This window comes from Rhinolophus ferrumequinum, chromosome 4 (assembly GCF_004115265.2).
Source record: "Rhinolophus ferrumequinum isolate MPI-CBG mRhiFer1 chromosome 4, mRhiFer1_v1.p, whole genome shotgun sequence".
In the NCBI taxonomy this organism is placed as follows: domain Eukaryota; kingdom Metazoa; phylum Chordata; class Mammalia; order Chiroptera; family Rhinolophidae; genus Rhinolophus; species Rhinolophus ferrumequinum.
Window position 1 is genome coordinate 60,620,029 of NC_046287.1, and position 26,441 is coordinate 60,646,469.

Consider the following 26,441-nt stretch of genomic DNA (forward strand, 5'->3'; position numbering starts at 1 on the left):
TAAGAAACTGAAAAGGTAATCCATAGATTGTAAACAATACATGTCTAACAAAGGACTGGTATCCAGCCTATACAAAGAACTCTTGCAAATCAATAAAAATAATAATAATAGTAATAATAATAATAACCCTAATTTTTAAAACTGGCAAAAGATATGAACAGATTATTCAAACAACACATGGCCAATAGGACATGAGAAATGCTCAATATCATTAGGGTCACCAAGGAAATACAAATCAAAACCATCGGAATGGCTAAAATTTGAAGGCTGCAATATCAAATTCTGGTAAGGATGTGAAGGAAAGAAGTTTTACATGTTGCTGATAGGATTGTAAAATTATACAACAACTTTGGAAAACAGTTTGAAATTTTTCATAAAGATATACTTATCATGTGACCCAGCAATTCTACTTTTAGGAATTCAGAATAATGGCCCAATATTGTTAACAACTCAAATGTCTATTATCAGATGGATGGAAAAACAGACTGTGGTATACCCAAACAATAAAATATTAGTCAAAATAAAAAGGGAGAACTATTATGACATAAAACAATGTGGATGAATCTCGAAAACGTGTATTGAAAGGAGATGCTAGACACAAAGAATATGTGCTGTATCATTCTTTTCATATGACTTTCTAGATCAGGCAAAACTGACATAACCAGAAGTTGCCTGGAGATGAGAAGTTACATGACTGCAGAGGGGGCATGAATAAACTTTTGGGGATAATGAAAAGAATCTGTACCTTAACTGCACCAATGCTTACATACATTTGTCAAAAGTCATCAACCGGTATACTTAAAATGAGTGCACTTTATTGTATGTAGATTATGCCCCAATAAAATTGATTTAAAAATAAATGAAGAAGAGTAAAGATGGAAGACTTGTTCTACCAAATGGTAAAACATGAGACAACAAAAGGCATAGCAATTAAAACCATGTCATACAGGTACAAGTACATTCAAGCCCATATATGTATCAAACCCTAATATCATTTCCATCTATCTTGTAATCATGAAAATTAATGATATCTGCTATATTACTGCAAATACTGAATTGTCTAGAAGCATTATATCCAGGACTTTTTCCATTCATTATACTCTCAGGACTTCCCTATCAAAATCACCCACTATTCAGACTGTAATATTAACTCCGTCCTCCCTCACCATACTACTGATTCCATTATGAAGTAAGGCCCTAAAGGACACTGGATGGTCCACTGTCATATTAATCTTCAGTAAGACATTTATAAAATGTTCAAAGGTTAAGCACGGGTTTGAAAAGATCTTATATATTTAGTCTGGAACCCAAAACCTCATTCTAGATTCTCATTTTTCCCATCAGCAATAATTATTTTGGAGTACATTTTATATTTTACATTTTACATTTATTCAAAACTCTTCAACCCGTAAAATCTAGACAGTACATTCTTGCACATATTTCAACCTTGATTTCACTGTCAATATTCTACATGGTACTCAGTCATATTTGAGATACGTAACATTTATGAAAAAAAGATTAAAACAATAAATTTATTAATTAATTTTCCTAGTTTTCAGACTTACTTCCTCAGTACCACAGTCACAGATTTCATTGCTCTCAACTTTGCCATTGCCACAGATTGCTCGACCCCTTTGCATTTGTGGCTTATTCTGAAGACATTTGGTGGCACCAATATTTGAAATGAAATTTTCAAAGTCACTCAAACTGCAATTGCTAAAAGTCTTCACACCACTGGATTGCCTAAAGATGAATCCATATAAGATCATTGGCAGTATACTTCTGAAAACACAATTCTATATTATATAAATTAATTTCAAAATGCTTAATTTAATGGGGAATGATAAATGTTCATAACACGTGCTTAGATGCCAAAATCATTCCTGAGGAGGTCATGTGATTTCATTCACTGGAATACATGTCCTTATTAAAACAAAATTAAGTACAGCTCAATAGCTAAAACAACCAACCCATTAGAAATGAGAAAAATAGACATTTTTCCAAAGAAGACAGGTATATAAAAAGGTGCTCAGGATCACTAATCATCAGGGAAATTCAAATCAAAACCACAATGAGATATCACCTCACACCCGTTAGGATGGCTATTATCATTTTTTATAAAAAAGATAAGTGCTGGTGAGGATGTGGAGAAATTGGAACCCTGGTACACTATTGATGGAAATGTAAATTGATACAGCTTCTGTGGGAAATAGTAGAGAGATTCTTCAAAAAATTAAAAATATAACTACCATGTGATCCAGCAATTCCACTTCTGGGTATATATTCAAAGTAATGGAAACCAGCATCCCAAAAAGATTATCTGCACTCCCATGCTCATTGCAGCCTATTCACAATAGGCAAAGATATGGAAGCAACCTCAATGTCCATTGACAGATGAATGGATTAAAAAAAAGTGGTATGTGCATGAAATGGAATATTATTCAGTCTGAAATAAAAGAAGGAAATATTCCATATGCAACAACATCGATGAACCTTAAAAACATTATGGTAAGTGAAATAAGCCAGTCATAGAAGGACAACTCCTGCATGATCACACTTACAAGAGGCATCTAAAATAAAGTCATATATGTCAACAGTAGAATGGTGATTGCCAGAGTTTAGGAGAAGGGAAACATGGGGAGTTGTTTCATTTATGCAAGATGAATACATTCAAGAAATTTGCTATACAGCACAGTGCCAATAGTTAGCAATACTGTACTGTATATTTTAAGAAATTTTAAGTATTTTTTTCAGTTTTTATTAAATCAATTGGGATGATATTAGTTAGTAAAATTATATAGGTTTCAAGTGTACAATTCTATAATACATCATCTGGTTATTGCATTGTGTGTTCACTACCCAGAATTCTCTCTTCATCACCATATATTTGACCTCCTTTACCCTCTTCTACCATCCCCCCTTACGCCTTACCCTCTGGTAACCACTAAACTGTGTCTGTATCTATGAGTTTCTGTTTGTTTGTCTTGTTCATTTGTTACTTTCAGTTTTATATCACACATATGAGTGAAGTCATATGGTTCTCGACTTTTTCTGTCTGACTTATTTCGCTTAGCATGATCATCTCAAGATCCATCCATGTTGTTGTAAATGGCAGTATTTCATCTAATCTTATGGCCAAGTAATATTCTACTGTATATATACATATACATATATAGTATATCAAATCTCCTTTATCCAATCATCTATCAAAGGACACTTTGGTTGCTTCCATGTCTTGACCACCGTGAATAATGCTGCAATGAACATAGAAGTACATGCATCTCTACGGATAAAAGTTTTCATATTTTTTTGTGTAGATACCCAGAAGAGATTGCTGGGTCGTATGGTAATTCTATTCTAAATTTTTTGAGGAACCTCCATACTGTTTTCCATAGTGGCTGTGCCAGTTTACATTCCCACAAGTAGTATATGCGGGTTTCTGTTTTTCCACAACCTCTCCAACCCTCGTTATTATTTATCTTGTTGATAATAGCCATTCTAATAGGTGTGAGGTGGTATCTCATTGTGATTTTGATTTGCATTCCCTTATAGCTAGTGAAGTTGAGCATCTTTGCATTTGTCTGCAGGCCGTCTGTATGTCTTCTTGGGAGCAGTGTATGTTCAGGTTGTCTGCCCATTTTTTAAGTAGACTGTTGCGTTTTTTGTTGTTGCATTGTATGAGTTCTTTATGTACTTTGGATAAATACATAAACCTCCCTCACTGGAGGTTTTATTTGCAAATATTATCTCCCATTTGGTTGGTTGCCTCTTTGTTTTGTTGATGGCTTCTTTTGCTATGCAGAAGCTTTTTAGTTTGATATATTCCCATTCATTTATTTTTGCTTTTACTTCCCTTGACTTTGAGGTCAAATTAATAAAAACCTCTGTAAACCCAAGGTCCATAAATTTCGTAACTGTTTTCTTCTGCAATTTATTGTTTCGGGTCTTATATTTAGATCTTTGATTCATTTTGAGTTAATTTTGGTATATGGTGACAGATAGCAGTCTAGTTTTATTCTTTTACACATCGCTTTCCAATTTTCCCAACAACAGTTTTTGAAGAGGCTTTCTTTTCTCCGCTGTATGTTTTTGGCTCCTTTGTTGAAAATTATCTGCCTATATATATGTGGGTTTATTTCTGGGTTCTCAATTCTATTACATTGATCTGTGTGTCTGTTTTTCTGCCAATATCATGCTGTTTTGATTATTGTTGCTTTGTAGTACCAACTGATGTCAGGGAGTGTGATACCTCCGGCCTTGGTCATTTTCCTTTCAGGGTCCTTCTCTCTTCTACACTCCCCACCCCCAATTCCACGTTCTCACTGTTCTTGTGTATTTTTAGACGACCATTTTAATACTTTCCTAGGTCTTTCCTATGCCTCAAATAATAAGAGATATAAGCACAATAATAAATTATGTGTACACACACACACACACACACACACACACACACATATGCATTTTAATCACTTGCATCCTCATAACAACTGTGTGGTGTAGCTATCTGGGTCCTCATTTTTCAGGTGAAAAAACTAAGGGTTAGAAAAATTAGCAAACAAGTGAATGATTCCAAAGCCTATGTTCCCCTCAATGTATTCCATACTCCAAAGTGGTATGCCCTCTTCCTTAATCAAACTTCCATAGCTTAATGAAGCTGGTCTTAGCAAGGAATTAAGAGAAAGGAATATGAATAAAACAATTTGATTTCTTTGAATAATTAATAACTGTATGCTCCTTCTAAATGTTTGTGCCTTTTTGTAAAATGATGCAACCAGAGAGGTGCGCAAACCTTGACCATGGTTCCTACATTCATAGCTATTGCCAATTTCTATGTCTCTTTTCTCCCTTCACTTCTAAACTCAATTGTGCGTGCAGACTGTATTGAATGTAAGGATTTAAAACATGAGCTACCCAATTTTAAAAAGTAGATGTAAATTAAATCATCAAAATAATATGCTAAATGATCACTTAAGCGTAAGAATGAAATGTAAAAATATATAATAATGGTCTCTGCTACTTGGTTTAAGTTGATTCCAATATATTAAGTCTTCTATATGAAGTCATTATGGAGTAAAGAACATAACAAAACTTTGAGTTATATTAACTTGCTAACTAGTACCAACACTGTGACTTATGAGGCTTATAGGCAAAGTGATTCAATTCTCTAAGTCTCAGTTTTCTCATCTACAAAACAGGAATGATACCCATCCATCTCCTGGGTTGTTGTGAGGACTAAATAACATTAAATAAGCCAAGTGCCTAATTCAACTCTCTGACTTACAGACATGCCCAACAAGTCACTGGTGATTACTGACATCAGCTGAATTTTGGCCACTAATTAATAGTATATCCAATGTAGTCATTAGGCTCTCTGTACTCCAGGGGCTTTTAAATAAAAAAGAACACATGAAATGGAAATAATAATATTTGCCTTACTTACTCACATGCCTTCTTTGAAAATTACATAAAATAATGTATGAGGTATACTGTGGAGATGCGAAAGATATGCAGATACATTAGATTTTGAAAAAATTCATATAACACTTGCCCTACACACATCACAAGAGATTTTTAATAAATTGGAGAATATGTATGAAAGCATTTTAATATTATAAAGCACCATACAAACCTAAAGGTTTATTAACACAGATTCTAGAGCCAGAATGCCTGGATTCAAAACTCAGGTCTGTCACAAACTAACTATCTGACCACGGATAATTACTAATGACACTTGCTCTAGTCTTCAACTGATATACTATTTGGGAAACATAGGCAAATTTAGAAATTACTGTAACTACTCCATCACATACTTATGGGATTTTACATTTTAAAAACCAGTTTCCTATCTTATTTTCTTGTTTTATTTTCATATCACTGTAAAATAAGAGAATAGGTATAATCATTACCATTTTAAATATGAGCAAGATAAATCTAAACAAGGTTGAGTAATTTGTCCAAAGTCACACAAATATCATATATTTAATTAGGAGCTTCCAAGTAGGACTTAGTCATTGGAAGGCAGTTTTTCCACAACATTAAACTAGTCTAAAGGCAAAAGCAAAAATTCTGCCTAAAAATAAAGGCTACTTGTTTTGTCCTGCTGACATATTTTTAAAGACCCTTACTAAGTGCTTTCATAAAATACACAGCCTAGGAGAATTCCTTTGCTAACGTATTGTCCTTATTGTATTTGCTATCCTTGACTGTTCTTAATCGTATGTCTCCCTCTATACTCCTCTCACACTGAAATTTTCATTTTTATATTTTATAGTACTTGGTCCATTTATAGCTAATTTGTGCTATAAGTAAATATATTTTGCACTTCAAATATTTAAAACAAAATAAACATAACCAATAAATAAATATTATTTTTTAAAAACTTACATAGCTTCTGGATTCATTATACAGATGGCTCCTGAACACTGACATTTCTTTGGGTCATCATATGATATTCCCAGACTGAGTCCCAACATCTGGGTGACAATTATTGAAAATGCATCCAAAGTTATCTCCTTGGGATACTACATTAGCAATAAAAAAAATTCAAACGAAAGACAATTCATTGAAGGGTGGTAAAAAAACAATATTTTTCTAATTCTGAACATTTTTATTGTTTTAGCAAATATTTAAGAACAGGGAAATATAGCTCCTTGGACAGTTGAGAAACTGAAGCTCTTCTTAGGAAATTTTACTGAGATATAAGCCTATTGAGTCTAGGCCAAGCTTTGCCATGATCTAACAGCTAAACAACTAACATAATGAATAGCTACCATACCTATATAAAAGGCTTGTTTTTACATTACATTTTTGATTATATGGACCATGATCTTCAATTTACCCAATTTCTTACAACAGCTCTCATATACACTTAGTAAGGCCCACATGATATTCAGCCTCCCAGCTCCTAAAGTGCCCACATAACCAAATTCCTGAGTTTGAGTGTGCTACTTTCTTTCTGCTAGTACTCTCAATGACACAATAACTGGTATCAGGAGAAACCACGTTCTTGTCATATATTTCACAAGTGCACAAATAACTTCCTTGCCAAGGTGAATGGGGCACTTAGAGTTATCCGTCTTTTTCATGTTATAATTTCTGGTGGATATAAGGTAGTATATTTCATTAAGTTTTAACTTGCATTTCACATAATTTTTGACAGTTTGGCTATCTTTTTTGGGAAGTGTTTATTAAAGTATCTTGTCTATTTTTCTACTGCATTCACCTTTTATTGATTTATGGAAGCATTTTATATATTCTGTATATGAATCATTGTTAGTCATACCTTGCAAATACTTTCCCTACAGTGTGGCTTGTCTTTTCACTCTCTTAATGTCTTTTCATTAACAAAATTTCCTTAATTTGATGTGGTCCAATTCATCCAACTTTTCCTTTATGATTAGAGTCTTTTTGTCCACTTTAAGAAATCTTTCCCTGTGATATGGATTGGACCTAAAGGGTATTATACTAAGCCAAATAAGTGAGACTGAGAAAGACAAATAGCGTATGATCTTACGTATATGCGGAATCTAAAGAACAGAAAAAATGAACAAAAAATAAAAAACAGAAATAGACTCATAGATAGAGGGAACAAACAAATAGTTGCTAAATGGGAGGGGGATTGGGGGACGAGTGAGAAAGGTGAAGGAATTAGAAAGTACAAATTAGTAGTTACAAAATAGTCACAGGGATATAAAGTACAGCATAGGGAATATAGTCAATAATGCTGCAGAAACCGTGTATCATGCTAGGTAGGTATTATAACTAATTGGGTGATTATTGCATAAATTATATAAAAGTCTAACTACTATGCTGTACACCTGAAACTAATATAAAATAATATTGAATGTCAACTATCCTGTTTCCCCGAAAATAAGAACTAGCCAGACCATCAGGTCTAATGCACCTTTTGGAGCAAAAATTAATATAAGACCCAGTCTTATTTTAATATAAGACTGGATATAATATAATATAATATAATATAATATAATATAATATAATATAGTGCCGGGTATAATATAGTATAATATAATACCCGGGTCTTAATTAATTTTTGCTCCGAAAGACACATTAGACACATTAGAGCTGATTGTCCACCTAGGTCAATCGGGGAAACAGGGTAATATCACCAGACACAACTATTATTGATTTATGCAGGCCATGTTCAAACAATTCTTTTATTACTTTTCGTTCCCTCTAAAGCTCAGATCTCCCAGTTGGGATCACTCTCCTTCTGCCTGAAGAATATTATTTATAATTTCCTTTAGTGATTTTGGACTGCTGGCAAAGCAGCAGAGGCAAAGAAATGGAGGCAAACAGAAAAAAATGAAAAATATGATGATAGCATTAATTCTAAAACTACCAATAAGCACAAAAATGGGCATGATTTAAACTGAAATAATTAAAATACATATATTTTCAAATTGGACAGAGAAAATATATGCTGATTACAAGAAATACTCCTTAATTGCCAGGATTGGATATAGCTGCATGAGACAGGAAATTCAAAATAATGACTTAGAGTAGAAAGAAATTTCTCTCACACACACATACAAGCGGCTTCTTGGTTTTCAGGAATCTGACTCCTTCCAGCTCCTAGTCCATCCAGCCAAGGTAATGACCTTGTCGTCACAGGTCATTTGAAACAGCAGATTAGAGAAAAGTCACAATGAAGAATGGGTACCATTCCCTTAAAGAAGTTTCCTGGAAGTTCCAAATGTTATTTCTGCTTGCATCTCATCAGAGGAAACTTAGAAAAATCTAGCTACAAAAGAGGCTAGGAAATGAAGATTTCTTCATATACAAGTACGAACAGGAATATTGCCTATCTAAAAACTGAGGTTCTGTTTTATTAAAAAAAAAGAATCAAATGGAGATTGAAAGATGTATGTACAGAGATGTTTATTAAATATTGTTTGTAATGGCAAAAATAGAAACAACCAAAATACTCATGTAAAGCATAAAGGATATAGTGTGGCATATTTACAAAATATCACAAACCAAAGCAAAAAATTAACTAGACACACAGGATTTTGAGTACAGTGAAACTATATGATACTGTAATGATAGATATATGTCACTACGCATTTGTCAAAACTAATAGAATGTATAACAGCAAGAGTGAACCCTAATGTAAACTATGGAATTGGTTGATTATAATGTGTCAGTGTAGGTTCATCATTTACAACAAACATACCAGTATGGTGTGGAATGTTAATAGTGAGGGAAAGAATGGGAAATCTCTGTACTTTCTTCTCAATTTTGCTATGAACCTAAAATTTCTATTAAAAAGTAAAGTCTTTTAAAAACTAAGTAGAATCCCATATACCAGATGAATAAATCTCACAATTATAACTGGAAACCAAAAAATTCAAATTGCAGAATGACAAATTATGATACAACTGATATTTAAAGCATAAAAACAATTGTTTAGAGAAATATTCAATTGTGGTCAAAGTATCAGAGCTTTTAAACAAAGAAATATAAAGGTTTTGTAAAAGTATAAGTATAAAAGCTTTGTAAAAGAATAATTCCTTGAATTCATCTCCTCCAATTATTCTATCCTACACCCTGTCTCAGCCCTCATTCCCATGGTTCTCACACTAAGCCTTGTCAACAGATCTTTACCAATAACTGCAACACCTCCATCATCTCTATAAAGTGCATCCCACATCCTGACCACCTGATGTCTTTCCTAATCACTCCTCTAGCACCCCAACTCCAACAATCTGTGTACCCACCAGCACATTCAAACTATGGTTCCTAAATTTTCACTGCCCCTAACTTCCTTACTGACTTATTTCCCTCCTTAACCAGTTCAAATTCTCTTACAAACACCCTCAAGTTTCCTTGCCATCGTTGCACCTCAAAATTTGACAAAAACACAATACATCAATCTTCAAAACACTGAGATAGAAAGATATGAGAACTAGGATTTCATACCTAGCCAAATTATCAATCAAATGTGGGAAAGCAAAAGTATTTTCATTAATAAAATAATTCAATGTTTGCCATTTATACACACTGTTTAAAAAAAAACTCAAGAGTTATTTCAGAAAAATACATGTAACAAAGAATTCCAAGAAAAGGAAGATAAGGTTTAATATTCTTTGGAAGTTGGTTTCACCCATAAAAGTAAGTTAAAAACAACTTACTGTTAGAGCGTGATACCTAAAAGATCCTCCTTTGTCAATAACCTAGAAGAAATGGACAAGTTCTTAGAAACATATAGCCTTCCAAGGCTGAACCATGAAGAACTGGAAAATCTAAACAGACTGATCACCAGTAAGGAAATTGAATCAGTCATCCAAAACCTTTCCAAAAGCAAAAGCCCAGGACCAGATGGCTTCACTAGTGAATTCTACCAAACCTTCAAAGAGGATCTAATACCAATCCTGCCCAAACTCTTCCAAAAAATTGAAGAAGAGACAGCACTCCCTAACTCATTTTATGAGGCCAACATTACCCTGATACCAAAACCTGGTAAGGACAACACGAAAAAAGGGAACTACAGACAGATATCTCTGATGAATACAGATGCAAAAATCCTAAACAATATTCTAGCAAATCTAATACAACAAAAGATCATTCATCACGACCAAGTGGGGTTCATCCCCGGGGCACAAAGATAGTTCAACATCCGCAAATCCATCAATGTGATACATCACATAAACAAAATAAGGGACAAAAATCATATGATTATATCAATTGATGCAGAAAAAGCATTTGACAAGATACAACATCCATTTATGATTAAAACACCTAACAAAATAGGTATAGAAGGAAAATACCTTAACATAATAAAGGCCATATATGACAAGCCCTCAGCTAATCTCATAATTAATGGTGAAAAACTGAAGCCCTTTGCTCTACGTTCAGGAACACGACAGGGCTGTCCCCTATCACCTCTGCTTTTCAACATAGTGTTGGAAGTCCTTGCCAGAGCAATCAGACAAGAGAAAGAAATAAAAGGCATCCACATTGGGAATAAAGAAGTTAAATTATCATTCTTTGCAGATGACATGATGCTATATACAGAAAACCCTAAAGACTCCACCAAAAAACTATTAGAAGCAATCAACGAATACAGTAAAGTTGCTGGCTACAAAATCAACGTACAAAAGTCCACTGCATTCCTATATACTAACAATGAAATCTCAGAAAAAGAAATACAAAAAACAATTCCTTTTGCAATTGCAGCAAAAATAATAAAATACCTAGGAATAAACTTAACCAAGAATGTGAAGGACCTATATGTTGAAAACTATAAGACATTTTTGCAAGAAATGGAAGAAGACACAAAGAAATGGAAAGACATTCCATGCTCATGGATTGGAAGAATCAACATAGTTAAAATGGCTATATTACCCAAAGCAATATACAGATTTAATGCAATCCCCATCAAAATTCCAATGGCATTTTTTAAAGAAATAGGACAAAAAATCATCAGATTTGTTTGGAACCACAAAAGACCTCGAATAGCCAAAGCAATTTTAAGAAAAAAGAACAATACTGGAGGTATCACACTCCCTGACTTTAGCTTATACTACAGGGCTACAATAATCAAAACAGCATGGTATTGGCAGAAAAACAGACACATAGACCAATGAAATAGAATTGAGAACCCAGATATAAAACCACATAAATATGGACAGATAATTTTCAACAAAGAAGCTAAAAACATACAATGGAGGAAAAACAGCCTCTTCAATAAATGGTGCTGGGAGAACTGGAAAGCCACGTGCAAAAGAATGAAACCAGACTGCTATCTGTCACCATGTACCAAAATTAATTCAAAATGGATCAAAGACTTAAGCATAAGACCTGACACAATAAACTGCATAGAAGAAAACATAGGTACTAAACTTATGGACCTTGGGTTCAAAGAGCATTTTATGAATTTGGCAATGGAAGTAAAAGCTAAAATAAACGAATGGGACTACATGAAACTTAAAAGCTTCTACACAGCAAAAGAAACCATCGACAAAATAAAGAGGCAACCAACTGAATGGGAGAAGATTTTTGCAAACAGTGCCTCCGATAAGGGGCTAATATCCAAAATATACAAGGAACTCATGAAACTCAACAACAAAAAAACAAACAACCCAATTGAAAAATGGGCAGAGGACCTGAAGAGACATTTCTCCAAAGAGGACATACAAATGGCAAATAGACATATGAATAAATGCTCAACATCACTAATCATCAGAGAAATGCAAATAAAAACCACAATGAGATATCACCTCACCCCAGTCAGAATGGCTATCATTAACAAGACAAATAGTAACAAGTGTTGGAGAGACTGTGGAGAAAAAGGAACCCTCATACACTGTTGGTGGGAATGCAGACTGGTGCAGCCGTTATGCAAGGCAGTGTGGAGGTTCCTCAAAAAATTACGAATAGAATTACCATATGACCCAGCAATCCCTCTCCTGGGTATCTACCCAAAAAATCTGAAAACATCTACACATAAAGACACGTGTGCTCCAATGTTCATTGCAGCTTTGTTTACGGTGGCCAAGATGTGGAAACCACCAAAATGTCCTTCAATAGATGAATGGATAAAGAAGTTGTGGTATATATACACAATGGAATACTATTTGGCGGTAAGAAAAGATGAAATAGGACCATTTGTGACAACATAGATGGATCCTGAGAGTATAATGCTAAGCGAAACAAGTCAGACAGAAAAGGCAGAGAACCATATGATTTCACTGATATGTGGTATATAAACCAAAAACAACAAAAGAACAAGACAAACAAATGAGAAACAAGAACTCATAGACACAGACAACAGTTTAGTGGTTACCAGAGGGTAAGGGGGGTGGGGGGTGGGAGATGAGGGTAAGGGGGATCAAATATATGGTGATGGAAGGAGAACTGACTTCGGGTGGTGAACACACAATGGGATTTATAGATGATGTAATGCAGAATTGTACACCTGAAATCTATGTAATTTTACTAACAATTGTCACCCCAATAAATTTTAAAAAATTTAAAAAAAGGAAAAAAAGATCCTCCTTTGACCACCAAAGCTTTACTAGCATAATGTTTTTTTATTCAATAGTTAATATTACTTATATATTCAAAATACTGTAAAGTACTAATTATTGGTTTAATTATTAAATCAACTGTAGACAAAGTACAAAAGTTCAATAGAATTATACATTTTATGAATCTTGACAATGGATATGAGAAGTGTACAACCATTTTACATCTCTTATTTTTCATAGCAAATAATCAATGGATATTGTCTAAGGTAAATAGGTATTATTTAAACAACAAAATGTAAGTATGAAAATGATAATATCTATTATATATAATTATGTATACTATATAGCATGACATAATATGTATATATACATGTATACATATGTATATTATGTCATACTATAATAATATGTTTTAATAATATAAACATTATTAAAGTATTAAGAATAAGTATATGACAAATAGAGAGAGAGGACTAAGTATAGTGAGTATAGTGATCACTTCCTGAGTGGAGAGATGCAAGATTATATGAATTTCTTTATATGTTCCCATATGTACATTAAAAAGTGGACATGAACAACAAATTATTTTGTAATTTAAAAAATATATAGTACTTGTTTTGAAAAAGAAGGAATAGGATGGGTAATGGCTCAACTAATTACTTCACCTTTCAATGTCAATGATGTATCTAATTGTACCAATAATTTATGTATATACATAAAATATTTATAAGTACTATAAATATTTAAAATGTACATAAAAGTTTCTTTTAAATACTGCTTGAAACATTTTAAAGGATTTTTATTATACTTTTTAGTTGATCATTTGTTTTGATTTTGAAGCCATTTTATCTGTAAGACTATTTCTCCAATTTTATATCTACAAGCAAAAATCTATTTGGGTTACCAAAATTTCATTACAGATAATTTTTCATAATGCACTATTCTATATATTAAAGACTGTATGTGTATTTGTGATATTTTTGTTCCACTTTAACTTCCAAACAATTGCAACAATACACTTGTTCTACAGAATACTCTTCCTTCTACACACTTTAAATTTTTAACAGTAATTGAAAATAAATGTAATCTCTAAATATAAATATAAATGTGAACTGTATAAAATAATGCTACAATGTGGAATAAGTTTTAAATGTATAATTTTTAAAATAAGATTAAATAATTACATACCAAAGCAATGCCCGCAGAATAATGAGAAACACACATCTTTCCAGGAAACGTTGCTCCCACATAATCTGGAGACTCTCTATAGCTAAAATAAATAAACAAACAAACAAACATTTATAATTCATTTGACAAACGATTCAAATGTGGGAGTTCCTGCTAATAAACTGTCTGTACTTCATAAAATCCTAGTCTGAAGCAAATTCAGTTACAATGTTTCCATATGTCCTTAGTTGTTTCAAATTTGGAAGGTATTCTTAATTAAATGAGATTAAATTCTCTGGATTTATAAAACATATCCAGTGAATCGAAATTTTTGATGGCTTCCTTTACTGTTCTCGTCACATTTGGTTAAAGCTAACAAAGACTTTGATCAAATATTTTGATCAAAATCATTTTGCTGACTGACAATGAAAAATAGTTTTAATGTGTGGGTTAAAATTTTTCACTCGCATGAAGAAATGCTCACCAGTTTCTCATAGGAATGACTTGATTGTTCTACAATTTAACATTGTTATTCTCCTTTGAATAAGGGTCCATAAAAATTGTTGTATAACATCAGCACAATTTGCAGAGATCTACATAAATTAGTCTGTTTAATACTCAAATGAAGCCAGTGAAATAGATATTATTTTTATCCCCCTTGAAAAAAATCAAACATCAGATGGGAAGTATAAGTAACTTCCTCAAGGAGATACAAATAATAAGTGCTACTGAAGGATATGAATTTGGGCAGTCTGAATCTGGAGCCATACTCTTAACCACAAAGGTATATGCTCAAAACATAAATTATGTCATCTTTAGAGCCCCCACCAAAATAAACATTCCAGGATGTGTCTAAAAAAGCTTGGTACTCAATTCTCATTTGAAAATATCCCTTCAGTGTCAACTGCACTTCACAATTGCACAATCTCCCCACTGCTGCCTTTATTCTGTCTCTCTGATATTGTTTTGATCTAACCCCTCCAGCACTTGTTTTCAAATATTTGCTTTTAATAGCCAACTTTGGCTTTACATTGCAATGTCTAAGTATTGTTTATATTCTTTCTTCATCCAAGATAGTTCTCCCAATAGATAAAACTCCCCCTAAAATGCTATGCATATGAGCTGAACTCAATAATAGTTATTTTTTACTTAATATTGCCCACCATCCAGTCTCCACATCAAGTCACTTGTCAAGATCTAATGTTTTACTTCTTCAATGTTTCTTATATCCTTACCCTCCTTCAAAGATTCAGCTACAGTTCCAAATACAAGTATACACACAACTTATATGTAACTCCATACTCTTTGAAAAGAACTACAAATTATTTAGTCTCACTGATTCCATAACCTGGAATGCTTTCAACCTGTTTCTCTGAATTTAAGTATGCCTAACTCTGCATTCCAACTTCTAACTTAATTACCACTTCTTAAACTTGACTTTTTAATATACATTATTTTGAGTCAGAGCCCCTCCTTTTTTTCTCCTGTAAACTACAAGTAAGTAGAGATAATGTATTAGCATTAATCTTGTGGAGTGACATAAGCAATAGAATAGAATAGGGGTTTCCAGCCTCCAACTCCCCACCAAAACAATGATTTTGAGAACCACCCACAGATGAGAATAACTTTGTGAGAGTCCAATAGTCCAGAGGAGAGGTCCTAGTGCCCCACTGGAAAAAAAAAATCCATGAATAGATGCACTAAAGAAGCTAAGTAGAGTTTCACTGTACCCATGTCACCATTCTCCGAAGGCAACACAGCTCAGTGCTATGAAAGATTCCCTCAGCCGTGATTTCTACCATAGAGGAATACTATCGAGTATAGTGAGTACCCCCAGCCATGCAGGATGCTGCCCAAGAGGCCCACTTCTTAAGTGTCCATTGACAGATGAACAGATAAAGAAAATGTGATGGAAAGTGGGTCCAAGATGGTGGTATAGGAGGACAATGAGCTTGCCCCCTCCCAAGAACACATCAAATGTACACCTATATGTAGAGCAATTCCTTCTGAGAGACAACTGAGGGGCAACTGAATAGATTCTGTACAATAAACGAGAGAGACCACACATAGAGATGGTTGGGGAACCACAAGAGCACTCTGGGAGCTGAGGGAACTCTCCAGGACTTGAGGAACCAATAAGTGCCATTTCTTATAATTCCCTGCATTTGGATAGTGGGTGGGAGCTCTATTCAGGTGCTACGGCCAACCTGTAGAGCCACTATAGTGCATTCCCAGCCACCTTCACAGAGCTAGCTCCAAAAGGAACCGGAGAGAGGCACAGCATGCATGCACAGGGCCCCTCCACCAGAAATTGATCGTACGGGTACAATGTGGTGCTGCTGTACAAACTCACTGGGCTGCATGTGTACATAGGGCTTCCACGCCCGAAGAAAGTAAGGAGCTGGCAAGGCACAGCAGTGCTCTTACATAGGGCTGCCAATTCCAGTAAAAGTGTGGAACTAGTAGGATGCTGTGGCCCACCCACCCAGAGCAGCCCCATCCAGACGAGGCTAAGGCAACAGACAATTAAAGCAACAGGGCATGCTATGTGCACACAGTGCAAACCTGCCTAGACCAGAAGGGAAAGGAAGCATGCACACATCAGGCTGCCTCACTCAATTTGTTCTGGCCATGGACTGCCAGAACAACAGGGAGCAACTGCACACACATGTACACCTGGCTGTCCTTCCTGGAACCTAGCCAAGCAGCACATCAGGCACCATACATGCCCGCCCCGACTCCAACTGAACTGCCAAAACCAGCCAACATACAGTCTACACAGGCCACTCTACACAAGACCACTTTTTCAATATTGGCAGAGACAGCTATTTCACCTAACTCAGAGGAACAAACACATAAAAATCAAACAAAATGAAGACACAAAAGAATACGCCCCAACTGAAGAAACAAGAAAAAACCCTAGAGAAAAACTCTAATAAAACAGACATAAGTAATTTGCCAAATAAAGAATTCAAAGAAACAATCATAAAAGATGCTCAACAAACTTAAGAATAGAATAGAACCCAGACACATCAATGAAGAATGAGAAAATATAATAACCAATCAGAGATGAAGAATATAATGAAGGAAATGAAAAGCAATTAGAAGGAAACAACAGCAGAATAGTGAATACAGAAGAACAGATAAGCAGCCTGAAAGACAGAATAATGGAAATCACCCAATCGGAAAAGCAAAATGAAAAAAAATATATATTTTTAACTAGTATAGTTTAAGGCACCTCTAGGACAACATCAAGCACTCTAACATTCACATTATAGGGATTCCAGAAGGAGAAAAGACAGGAAAAGGGGAAGAAAGTATATGTGAAGAAATAATGGTTGAAAACTTTCCTTATCTGGGGAAGAAAACAGATATCTAGGTTCAAGAATCACAGAGAGTTCCGAACAAGATGAACCCAAAGAGGTCCACATGAAGACATATTATAATTAAAATGTCAAAAATTAAGAATAAAGAAACAAAAACTCACAGACTCAGACAATAGTTTAGTGGCTACCAGAGGGTAAGGGGAGAGGAGGTGGTATGGGATCAAATATATGGTGATAGAAGGAGAACTGACTCTGGGTGGTGAACACATAATGTGATTTATAGATGATGTATTACAGAATTGTACACCTGAAACCTATGTTAACTTTACTAACCATTGTCACCCCCAATAAACTTTAATTTAAAAAATAAAATAAAATAGAAAATAAAGTACATTAAAATTTAAAAAAAAGAAGTTAAGGATAAAGAGTCAATATTGAAGGCAGCAAGATGGAAGCAACAAGTCACATATAATAGAAACCCCATTAGACTCTCAGCTGATTTCTCAGTAGCAACTCTACATGCCAGAAGGAAGTGGCAGGAAATAGTTAAAGTCCTGAAAGAAAGGGATCTATTACCTGGAATATTATACCCAGGAAAGATATCATTCAGAATTGAAGGAGAGATAAAGAGTTTCCCAGACAAGCAAGAACAGAAAGAGTTCACCAACACATAACCAGGTTTGTAAGAAATTTTCTTTTTTTTTTTTAGTTGAAAATGGTTTCCTATTGTAAAAATTTTCTTTTTTATTAAAGCATATTGTGGTAACAATGGTTAGTAAAGTTACATAGGTTTCAAGTGTATAATTCTGTAATACATCATCTATATATCACATTGTGTGTTCATCACCTAGTCAGTTCTCCTTCCATCACCATATATTTGACCACATTTACCCTTATCTATCACCCCCTCACCCCTTACCTCCTGGTAACCACCAAACTATGTCTATCAGCTTTTGTTTCTTTATTTGTCTTGTTCCTTTGTTGCTTTCAGTTTTATATCCCACATATCAGTGAAATCATATGGTTCTTGACTTTTTCTGTCTGACTTATTTCGCTTAGCATAATAATCTCAAGATCCATCCATGTTGTCGCAAATGGCACTATTTCATCTTTTCTTATTAAAGTGTCTTCTTTATACAGAAAAGGCCATAACCAGGAAAAAAAATACAGGAAAGAAAAAAAAATCTTCGGGGTAACGGCTAATATGTAATAAACAGCAAGTCAATCTCTTAAAAAGCAAATATGAAGGTTAAAAGACAAGTAGCAAGATTAATTATAATGACAATAGTCAGGGGATATACAAAACACAAGATATAAAATATAATGTCAAAAACATAAAGCATGGAGGGGAAAGTGAAAATGTAGTACTTTTAGAATGCGTCTGAACTTAAATGCCTATCAGCTTAAAATAGATTGTTACAAATATAGAGGGATATACGTGAACCTCATGGTAACCCCACACCAAAAACATATAAAAAATGCACAAAAAATAAGGAGAAAGGAACCCAAATAAAACACTAAAGAAAACCAGTAAACTGAAAGAGATCACGAGAAGAAACAGTGAAGAACAATAAAAACAACAGAAAAAGAATTGACAAAATGGCAAAAAACATATAACCTACCAAAAATTACTCTAAATTTAAATGGATTAAATACTCCAATCAAAAGACACAGGATTGGGGCCGGCCCGGTGGCTCAGGCGGTTAGAGCTCCATGCTCCTAACTCCAAAGGCTGCCGGTTCGATTCCTACATGGGCCAGTGGGCGCTCAACCACAAGGTTGCCAGTTCAATTCCTGGAGTTCTGCAAGGGATAGTGGGCAGCACCCCCTGCAACTAAAATTGAACATGGCACCTTGAGCGGAGCTGCCACTGAGCTCCCGGATGGCTCAGTTGGTTGGAGCACATCCTCTCAACCACAAGGTTGCAGGTTCGACTTCTGCGCCCCCTGCAACTAGTAACGGCAACTGGACTTAGAGCTGAGCTGCACCCTCCACAACTAAGACTGAAAGGACAATAACTTGATTGGAAAAACCTCCTGGAAGTACACACTGTTCCCCAATAAAGTCCTGTATAAAAAAAAAAAAAAAAAAGTCATAGGATTGCTGGATTAAAAGAAAAAAGACCCATCTACAGGTTGCCTACAAGAGACTCACTTTAAATAGAAAGACACACACAGACTAAAAGTAAAGGGATATAAAGAAGTATTTCACGCAAATAGAAATAAAAAGAAAGATGGGGTAGACTTCAAAACAAAGAATGTAAAAAGAGATAAAGAAGGACATTACATAATGATATGGGGGTCAATCAAAGAAGGGGATATAACATTTGTGAATATCTACATACCCAACATACGAGCACCTAAGTACACAAAGCATATATTAATGGACATAAAGGTAGAAATTAACAGTAATATTACAATTGTAGGGTACTTTAATGCCCCATTTACCTCAATAGGTAGATCACCCATACAGAAAATTAATAAGGAAAAAAATGGCTTAAATGTCACATTAGACCAGATTGAGTTAATAGACATTTATAAAACATTTAATCCCAAAACTGCAGAATACACATTTCTCTCAAGTGTATGTAGTACATGCTCCAGGATAGACCATATATTAAGCCACAAAACAAACCTCAATAAATTCAAGAAGACTGAAATTATATTAGGCATATTTCCGACACAATGAAATGAAACAATTAAGTATAGAAAAAAACTAGAAAAAATACAAATATATGGAGACTAAAGAACATGTTACTAAAAACCAGTTGCTCAAAGTCAAAACTACCTTGAGACAAATGAAAATGAAAGCACAACCTTACAAAACATATGGGAAGCAGCAAAAGCAGTTTTAAGGAAAAAGTTCATAGCTATACAGGCCTACCTAAAAACACAAGAAAAATCCCAAATAAACAATCAAACTTTCCAACTAGAACTAGAAAAAGAAGAACAAACAAAAACAAAAATAAGTAAAATGAAAAAATAATAAAGATAAGAGTGGAAATAAACGATACAAAAAAAATACAACATTGACAAAAAAAATCAATGAAATTTAGAGCTGATTCTCTGAAAGGTTAAATAAAATGTAAAAGCCTCTAGCCAGGCTCATCAGAGAGAGCCCAAATAAATAAAATCAGAAATGAAAAAGGAGATACTACAAATGACAACACAGAAATATAAAGGATCGTTAAAGAACACTAAGGACAATTACATGCCAACAAATTGAATAAGCTAGGAAAAAAATGGGTGAATTTCTAGAAACATACAACTTTCCAAGACTGTACCAGGAAGAAACAGAAAATCTGAACAGATCAATTGCTAGCAATGAAACTGAAGCAGTAATCAAAACACTCTCAATAAAACAAAAGCCCAGTACCAGGAGGTATCACAGGTGAATTCTACCAAACATTTAAAGAAGAATTAATACCCACCATTCTCAAACTATTGAAAAAAATAGAAGAGGAGAGACAACTTCCAACTTATTTTATGAAGCCAAGATTACCCTAATACTGAAATACCAAAACTAGACAATAACACCACACACACAAAAAAGGAGAGAATTATAGGCCAAAACCCTGAGCTTAAGTGCCTATTAGATCAAAATTGCAAAACTCCTCAATAGAATATATTAAAAAGATGATACACCATGATCAAGTGAGATTATTCCAGGGATGCAAGGACGGTTCAACATCTGATAACAATAGAGTGATAATCTATATTAACAAAATTAAGGATAACCATATTATCATCTCAATATAAGCAGTAAAAGCATTACAGAAAATTCAACATTCGTTATAACAACTCTAAACCAAGTGGGTATAGAGGGAATGTACCTCAACATAATAAAGACCATATATGACAAGTCCACAGCTGATATACTCAAAAGTGAAAAACTAAAAGCTTTTTCTGTAAGATCAGAAACAAGACAAGAATGCCATTTCACCACCTTATTCAGCATAGTATTAGAAGTCCTAGCCAGACCAATCAGGCAAGAAAAATAAATAAAAGACATATATTTATTTGGATTGCCCCTTTATCATTATACGATGACCTTTTTTGTCTGTTATGACAGTCTTGTCTTAAAGTTGATTTTGTCTGATATTAGTTACCCCAGATTTCTTTTGGTTTCAATTTGCATGGAATATCTTATTCCATCCCTTCACAATCAGTGTGCATCCTTACATCTGAAGTAAGTTTCTTGCAGGCAGCATATAGATGGGTCTTGTTTTTTAACCACTTAGCTACTCTGTCTTTCAACTAGAGAATTTAGTCCATTTATATTTAAAGTAATTATTGATAGCGATATACTTAATGCTATTTTATTCATTGTTTTCTGGCTGCTTTGTAATTCCTCTGTACATTTCCTCTTCTCTTACTCTCCTCTTTTGAGATTTGATGACATTTTATAATGGTATACTTAGATTCCTTTTATCCTATCTTTTCTATATATGCTATAGGTTTTGGCTCTGTGGCTACAACAAGGCTTACATAAAACAAGTTATATTTGTAACAGTCTATTTGAAGATGAAAACTTAAGTTTGAACGTATACTGAAACTCAACATATTTAACCCCTCTACCCTCACATTTTATGTTTTTGATGTCACAATTAGTGTTTTTTATCTTGTGTATCTCTTAACAAATTATTGTAGCAATGATTATTTTTACGACTTTGGTCTTTTAACCTTCAGAGTAGATTTACGAATGATTAACCCCCCACCATTACAACATTAGATTAGTCTGGAGATATATACACAGAGGGTGCCAAAAAAATGTATACACATTTTAAGAAAGGAAAAAGCTATTAAAATTGTAATACTCAATATATAGTGATAACAAAAGATGAATACAAGTCACATTTGACTTCTGCAGTTACAAGAGGTGCTCCAAGTGGTTACCATCAGTGTCCAGACACTTCTGATTACTGTGAACTACTGCTTGAGCAATACTGACCAAAGTGTCCACTTGTATAGATTTTTTTGGCACCCCCAGTATATAATTTGACCCAGCAATCACACTCCTGGAGATTATATATATACATAAACATGTCCCTTTAACATCCTTGTAGGGCTAGTCAACTGGTTATGATCTCCTTTAGCTTCTGCTTGCTGGAAAACATTTTTTCTCTATCCTCCCACCCCCTTCCCTTTGGAATAGTCAGAAATGAATAACAATTCCCTAAATAAAGCTACATCATTATCAGAGATCTGTTTTCTAAGAATACTGAAACATTATTCTTACACGAATAGATATGCAATATCATGAGGCCTGAGTGTAAGATAGGATTTTTTCCAATCTAGAAATCTATGCAGTAATTCATCTGCCTCACCAACCGTAGAAATTTTATTTGTATCTGACCACAACTCCAATGATGACAGCACAATAGTAACTTTAAATTGGGCAAACATCTAAAAACAGAAGAAATAAACATTTAAAAAATTAATTTTTATGTTCTTTTACATGACCAAGAAATTACTTCAATGTTTTGACAAATCCACACTTAGTTTATGTGGATGATTTTATTATTTAAAAATGCCACATCAAGTTAATGAAAATTATAATTTAAAAAACTAGTATGAATTTTTCTAACTAGCATGAAAAGGAAAATACTTACTGAATTTACAAGGCCAATAATTTCGATGACTTTATTTGTTACTATCATGCTATCAGAGCCCAAGAAATCATACTGAAAAACAGAATTAATTTGAAATTTAAATACAAATTTGTTACATAATATATCTGAGATTTACTCTTACTCTCCATCAACTCTTACAGGTTTGAGGCTGCTTTAGGGTTAGTACAGTTCAAAATAAGCCAGAATGTAAATTGGAATCACTTACATATACTGACGGGAATGTAAAATCTTACAGCCACTCTGAAAAGTAATTTGGGACAGTCTTTCAAAACAAATAATGGACTAACCATATCACCCTGCAATTAAAGTCCTAGGCATTTATCCCAAAGAAATAAAAACTGATGCTCCCAAAAAAACATACATATAAATGTTCATAATAGCTTTATTTATAAGAGTCCAAAATTAGAAACAACTCATACTTCAATGGTTAACTGGTTAAACAAACTGGTACATTCATACAATGAAATACCACTCAGTAATCAAAAGGAACTGAACTTTTGATATACGGAACAGTTTGGAAAACCTCAAGAAAATTATGCTGAGTATAAAAGAAATCTCAAAAGGATACATATTGCATGCTAACATTTATGAAATCACAGAGATAGAGAAGAGATTAGTGATTGCCAGGGGTTAATAAATATAGGAAGTGGGGGAGAGATGGTGCAATTATAAAGAGATAACATAAGAGTCTTATGGTTGTGGTACTGTTGAGTGGTGCCTTGACTGTGGTGGTGATGGTTACATAAGGCCACATTTTGATACTATCACATAAAACTACACACACACACACACACACACACACACACACACACAACTGTGTGTATATGTAACTGAGTGTATATGTTACTGTTGAAATCTGAGTAAGTTCTGTGGAATGTGTCAATGTCAAATCCCATGTCTATAAATCATATATCTGAAGTTCACTATCTCTTTGATGTTCCACAAGACCCTCAAATTAAACATATCCAAAACTAAACTCATATCATTCCTCAAAAATCTGCTCCTACTTACATTTCCACTGCTACAGTGAATGGTATCGCCTATGACCTCCCACATTATACTACACGTTCCATGAGAATAGAACTTTTTCTGTTTTGTTCATTGCTGTATCCACAATAAACAGAACAATAACTGGTATCCAGATCATGCTCAATAAATTTATTAAGTGAATAAATAAATCAACTTATCAGTCCTTCTAATTCAACCTCATCAGTACCTTTTAGAACTGTCCTTTTTTTCCTGTTCCTAATACTACTAATTTATAAATTTTCACTTTTATTACTGAAATAATTTCTTAAACTGTTCCTCCTTCTCCAATTTTCTCACCATATATCCAGTCCCTACACTTTTACAAAATGGTGATTCTAAAATGAAAGCATTACCGTGTCACTCCCTGCTTAAAATTTTCTAATGACTCTCCATTACTTTTGGGATAAAATCCAAATACCATGTCAATTCTTCAACTCTTTCCATTTCCTTTCTTCAACGCTGTATACCAAACTTATTGCAGTTTTCTGAAAAGAACCTTCTCTCATATTTATGTACCCTTGTTAAGAAAGGTTTTGCACAAACTCTTCCATGGCCTCATCCTCCCCCTCTTAGCCAAAAAAACCAATCGAGAGCCCAACCCTTTATCAGGTTCTTATATTCCAAGCCATTATTCCGCTGCCTTAATCAGCTAAGTACCAAAGAACTAGAGACAACCCTATACCCCGGAAACAACTGAAATTATCCTAACTAGCCAATCCTAAACCTGCTTACCTGAGCTCACCATATCTTTCCCAAAGAAACCACAGTCAAGGCTCCCACCCATCTTTCCAATACCAATCATTTCCTGATTTGTTGGCCTCACTCTACTCATACCTGAATAATAATAAAACCTACATTTTAAAACACCTACTTGCATGCTCTTACAGTACCTCAGGTTACAGTTTTGTGTTGCCATGTCTTTCTTCATTATTGGACTGTATTTTTATAATTCCATATGCTTGTCTCCATCATGGCACTAAATTCACTGGGCTACAATTGTGAAGTCTTTGAAGACAATATCACTATTGCTCTTCTTTATGTGCCCAACATCTAGTAACACAGTTGTCATAGCTGACTCAACGTTTATTAAAAGAATATGTAAATATACATAAGAACATAGAAAACAGATATTTAATCCACATTATACAGCTGGCAAGCCTAACAATTTAGGCAAGAAGTTTTCAAAACAACTCTCAAAATTTGTAACATAATCCTGAAACAAAATGATTTCCATAATCCAAAATATTCCCTAGAAATTTAGTCGTCTTTCTAGAAATATCTTAATTCTATCTTAAATGTTTACTCTGCCCTTTCCCTATACGCTAATAAATCAAGTATTATCATATCCTTCTCCAAATCTCACCTGTCTTTGACCTTCAACTCTGACTTCCTGACAAGCTCTACAATCCTACAAATAGAACTGATAGTGAGTATAATTTATATTCCCTTTGGTATTCCAAAGGTGTGACAATCCAATGCTTATCATCAGAACAAAGCCTGGAAAGTATATTTTTATTCCTGATTTCTGAAATATTTGAAATGTAGGGGAAATAAAATCACACTTCGTTGAGTGCAAGCTAAGTTATCACCCCAAGGTCCTGAAGTTCAGAGGTCCAAGAACTGTTTATGGGAATCAGGGATCGAGAGGTGCATTTAGACTAAGTAAACAACAGACTGGAACCAGTATACCACTAAAAACTGCTAAAACCAAAAAAAAACTTGACATATTAATGTAAGCAGTTCCCATAAATAGCTATATTACCATTACTTTAGTGCCAATAAGTATTTTACAGGGCAAAACATCCTCTAGACTACATACTGCTGCTTTCCAAGTGCAAACAAAAATTAAAATCTTAACGAATGTAACTTAAAACAAATATCACCATTAAAAATATTGTGGATTGAGAGAGGCCCTAAAGATGTGAAGTACCACCAAAAAGATCATTTTGTTATACAGGATTTTGTTATGTAAATATTTAAAATACAACATTTCTGAAAAAACTAGTATAACTTTGAATATGTGGTTTTTCAGTTTGTAAATGTTTCCACTGTCCTGTCCATGATATGCAAGTAAGAAGATTGGAATGTTTAAGTTCCTTTCCAACTGGGGATAATCATATACTCATACTAAATATTTAATAGTAAAGAAAACTACATACCAAAACTTTGTCCACCACAATATGCATTTCAAGATAAAGAGGAACTAAGTCTGAAACAGTTGATTCTGACTAGAAAAAAGAAAAACAACATTTAAAAACAGAAAGGCGTTCATAAATTGTTTATTCTGAACTTTTAAAA

At 34.0% G+C, this 26,441-nt stretch overlaps 1 protein-coding gene across 1 annotated transcript in view; it reads right to left on the reverse strand.

Moving 5' to 3' along the window:
* Positions 1–26,441, reverse strand: part of ADAM32 (ADAM metallopeptidase domain 32) — a 92,256-nt gene that overhangs the window by 39,847 nt on the left and 25,968 nt on the right. The window contains exons 6-11 of the mRNA XM_033104017.1: positions 26,303–26,371; positions 23,094–23,165; positions 22,721–22,887; positions 14,178–14,259; positions 6,385–6,521; positions 1,566–1,743 (exon numbers count right to left, since the gene is read on the reverse strand). Of these exons, the coding sequence (XP_032959908.1) occupies positions 1,566–1,743; positions 6,385–6,521; positions 14,178–14,259; positions 22,721–22,887; positions 23,094–23,165; positions 26,303–26,371 (705 nt within the window). The remainder of the gene's footprint in view (positions 1–1,565; positions 1,744–6,384; positions 6,522–14,177; positions 14,260–22,720; positions 22,888–23,093; positions 23,166–26,302; positions 26,372–26,441) is intronic.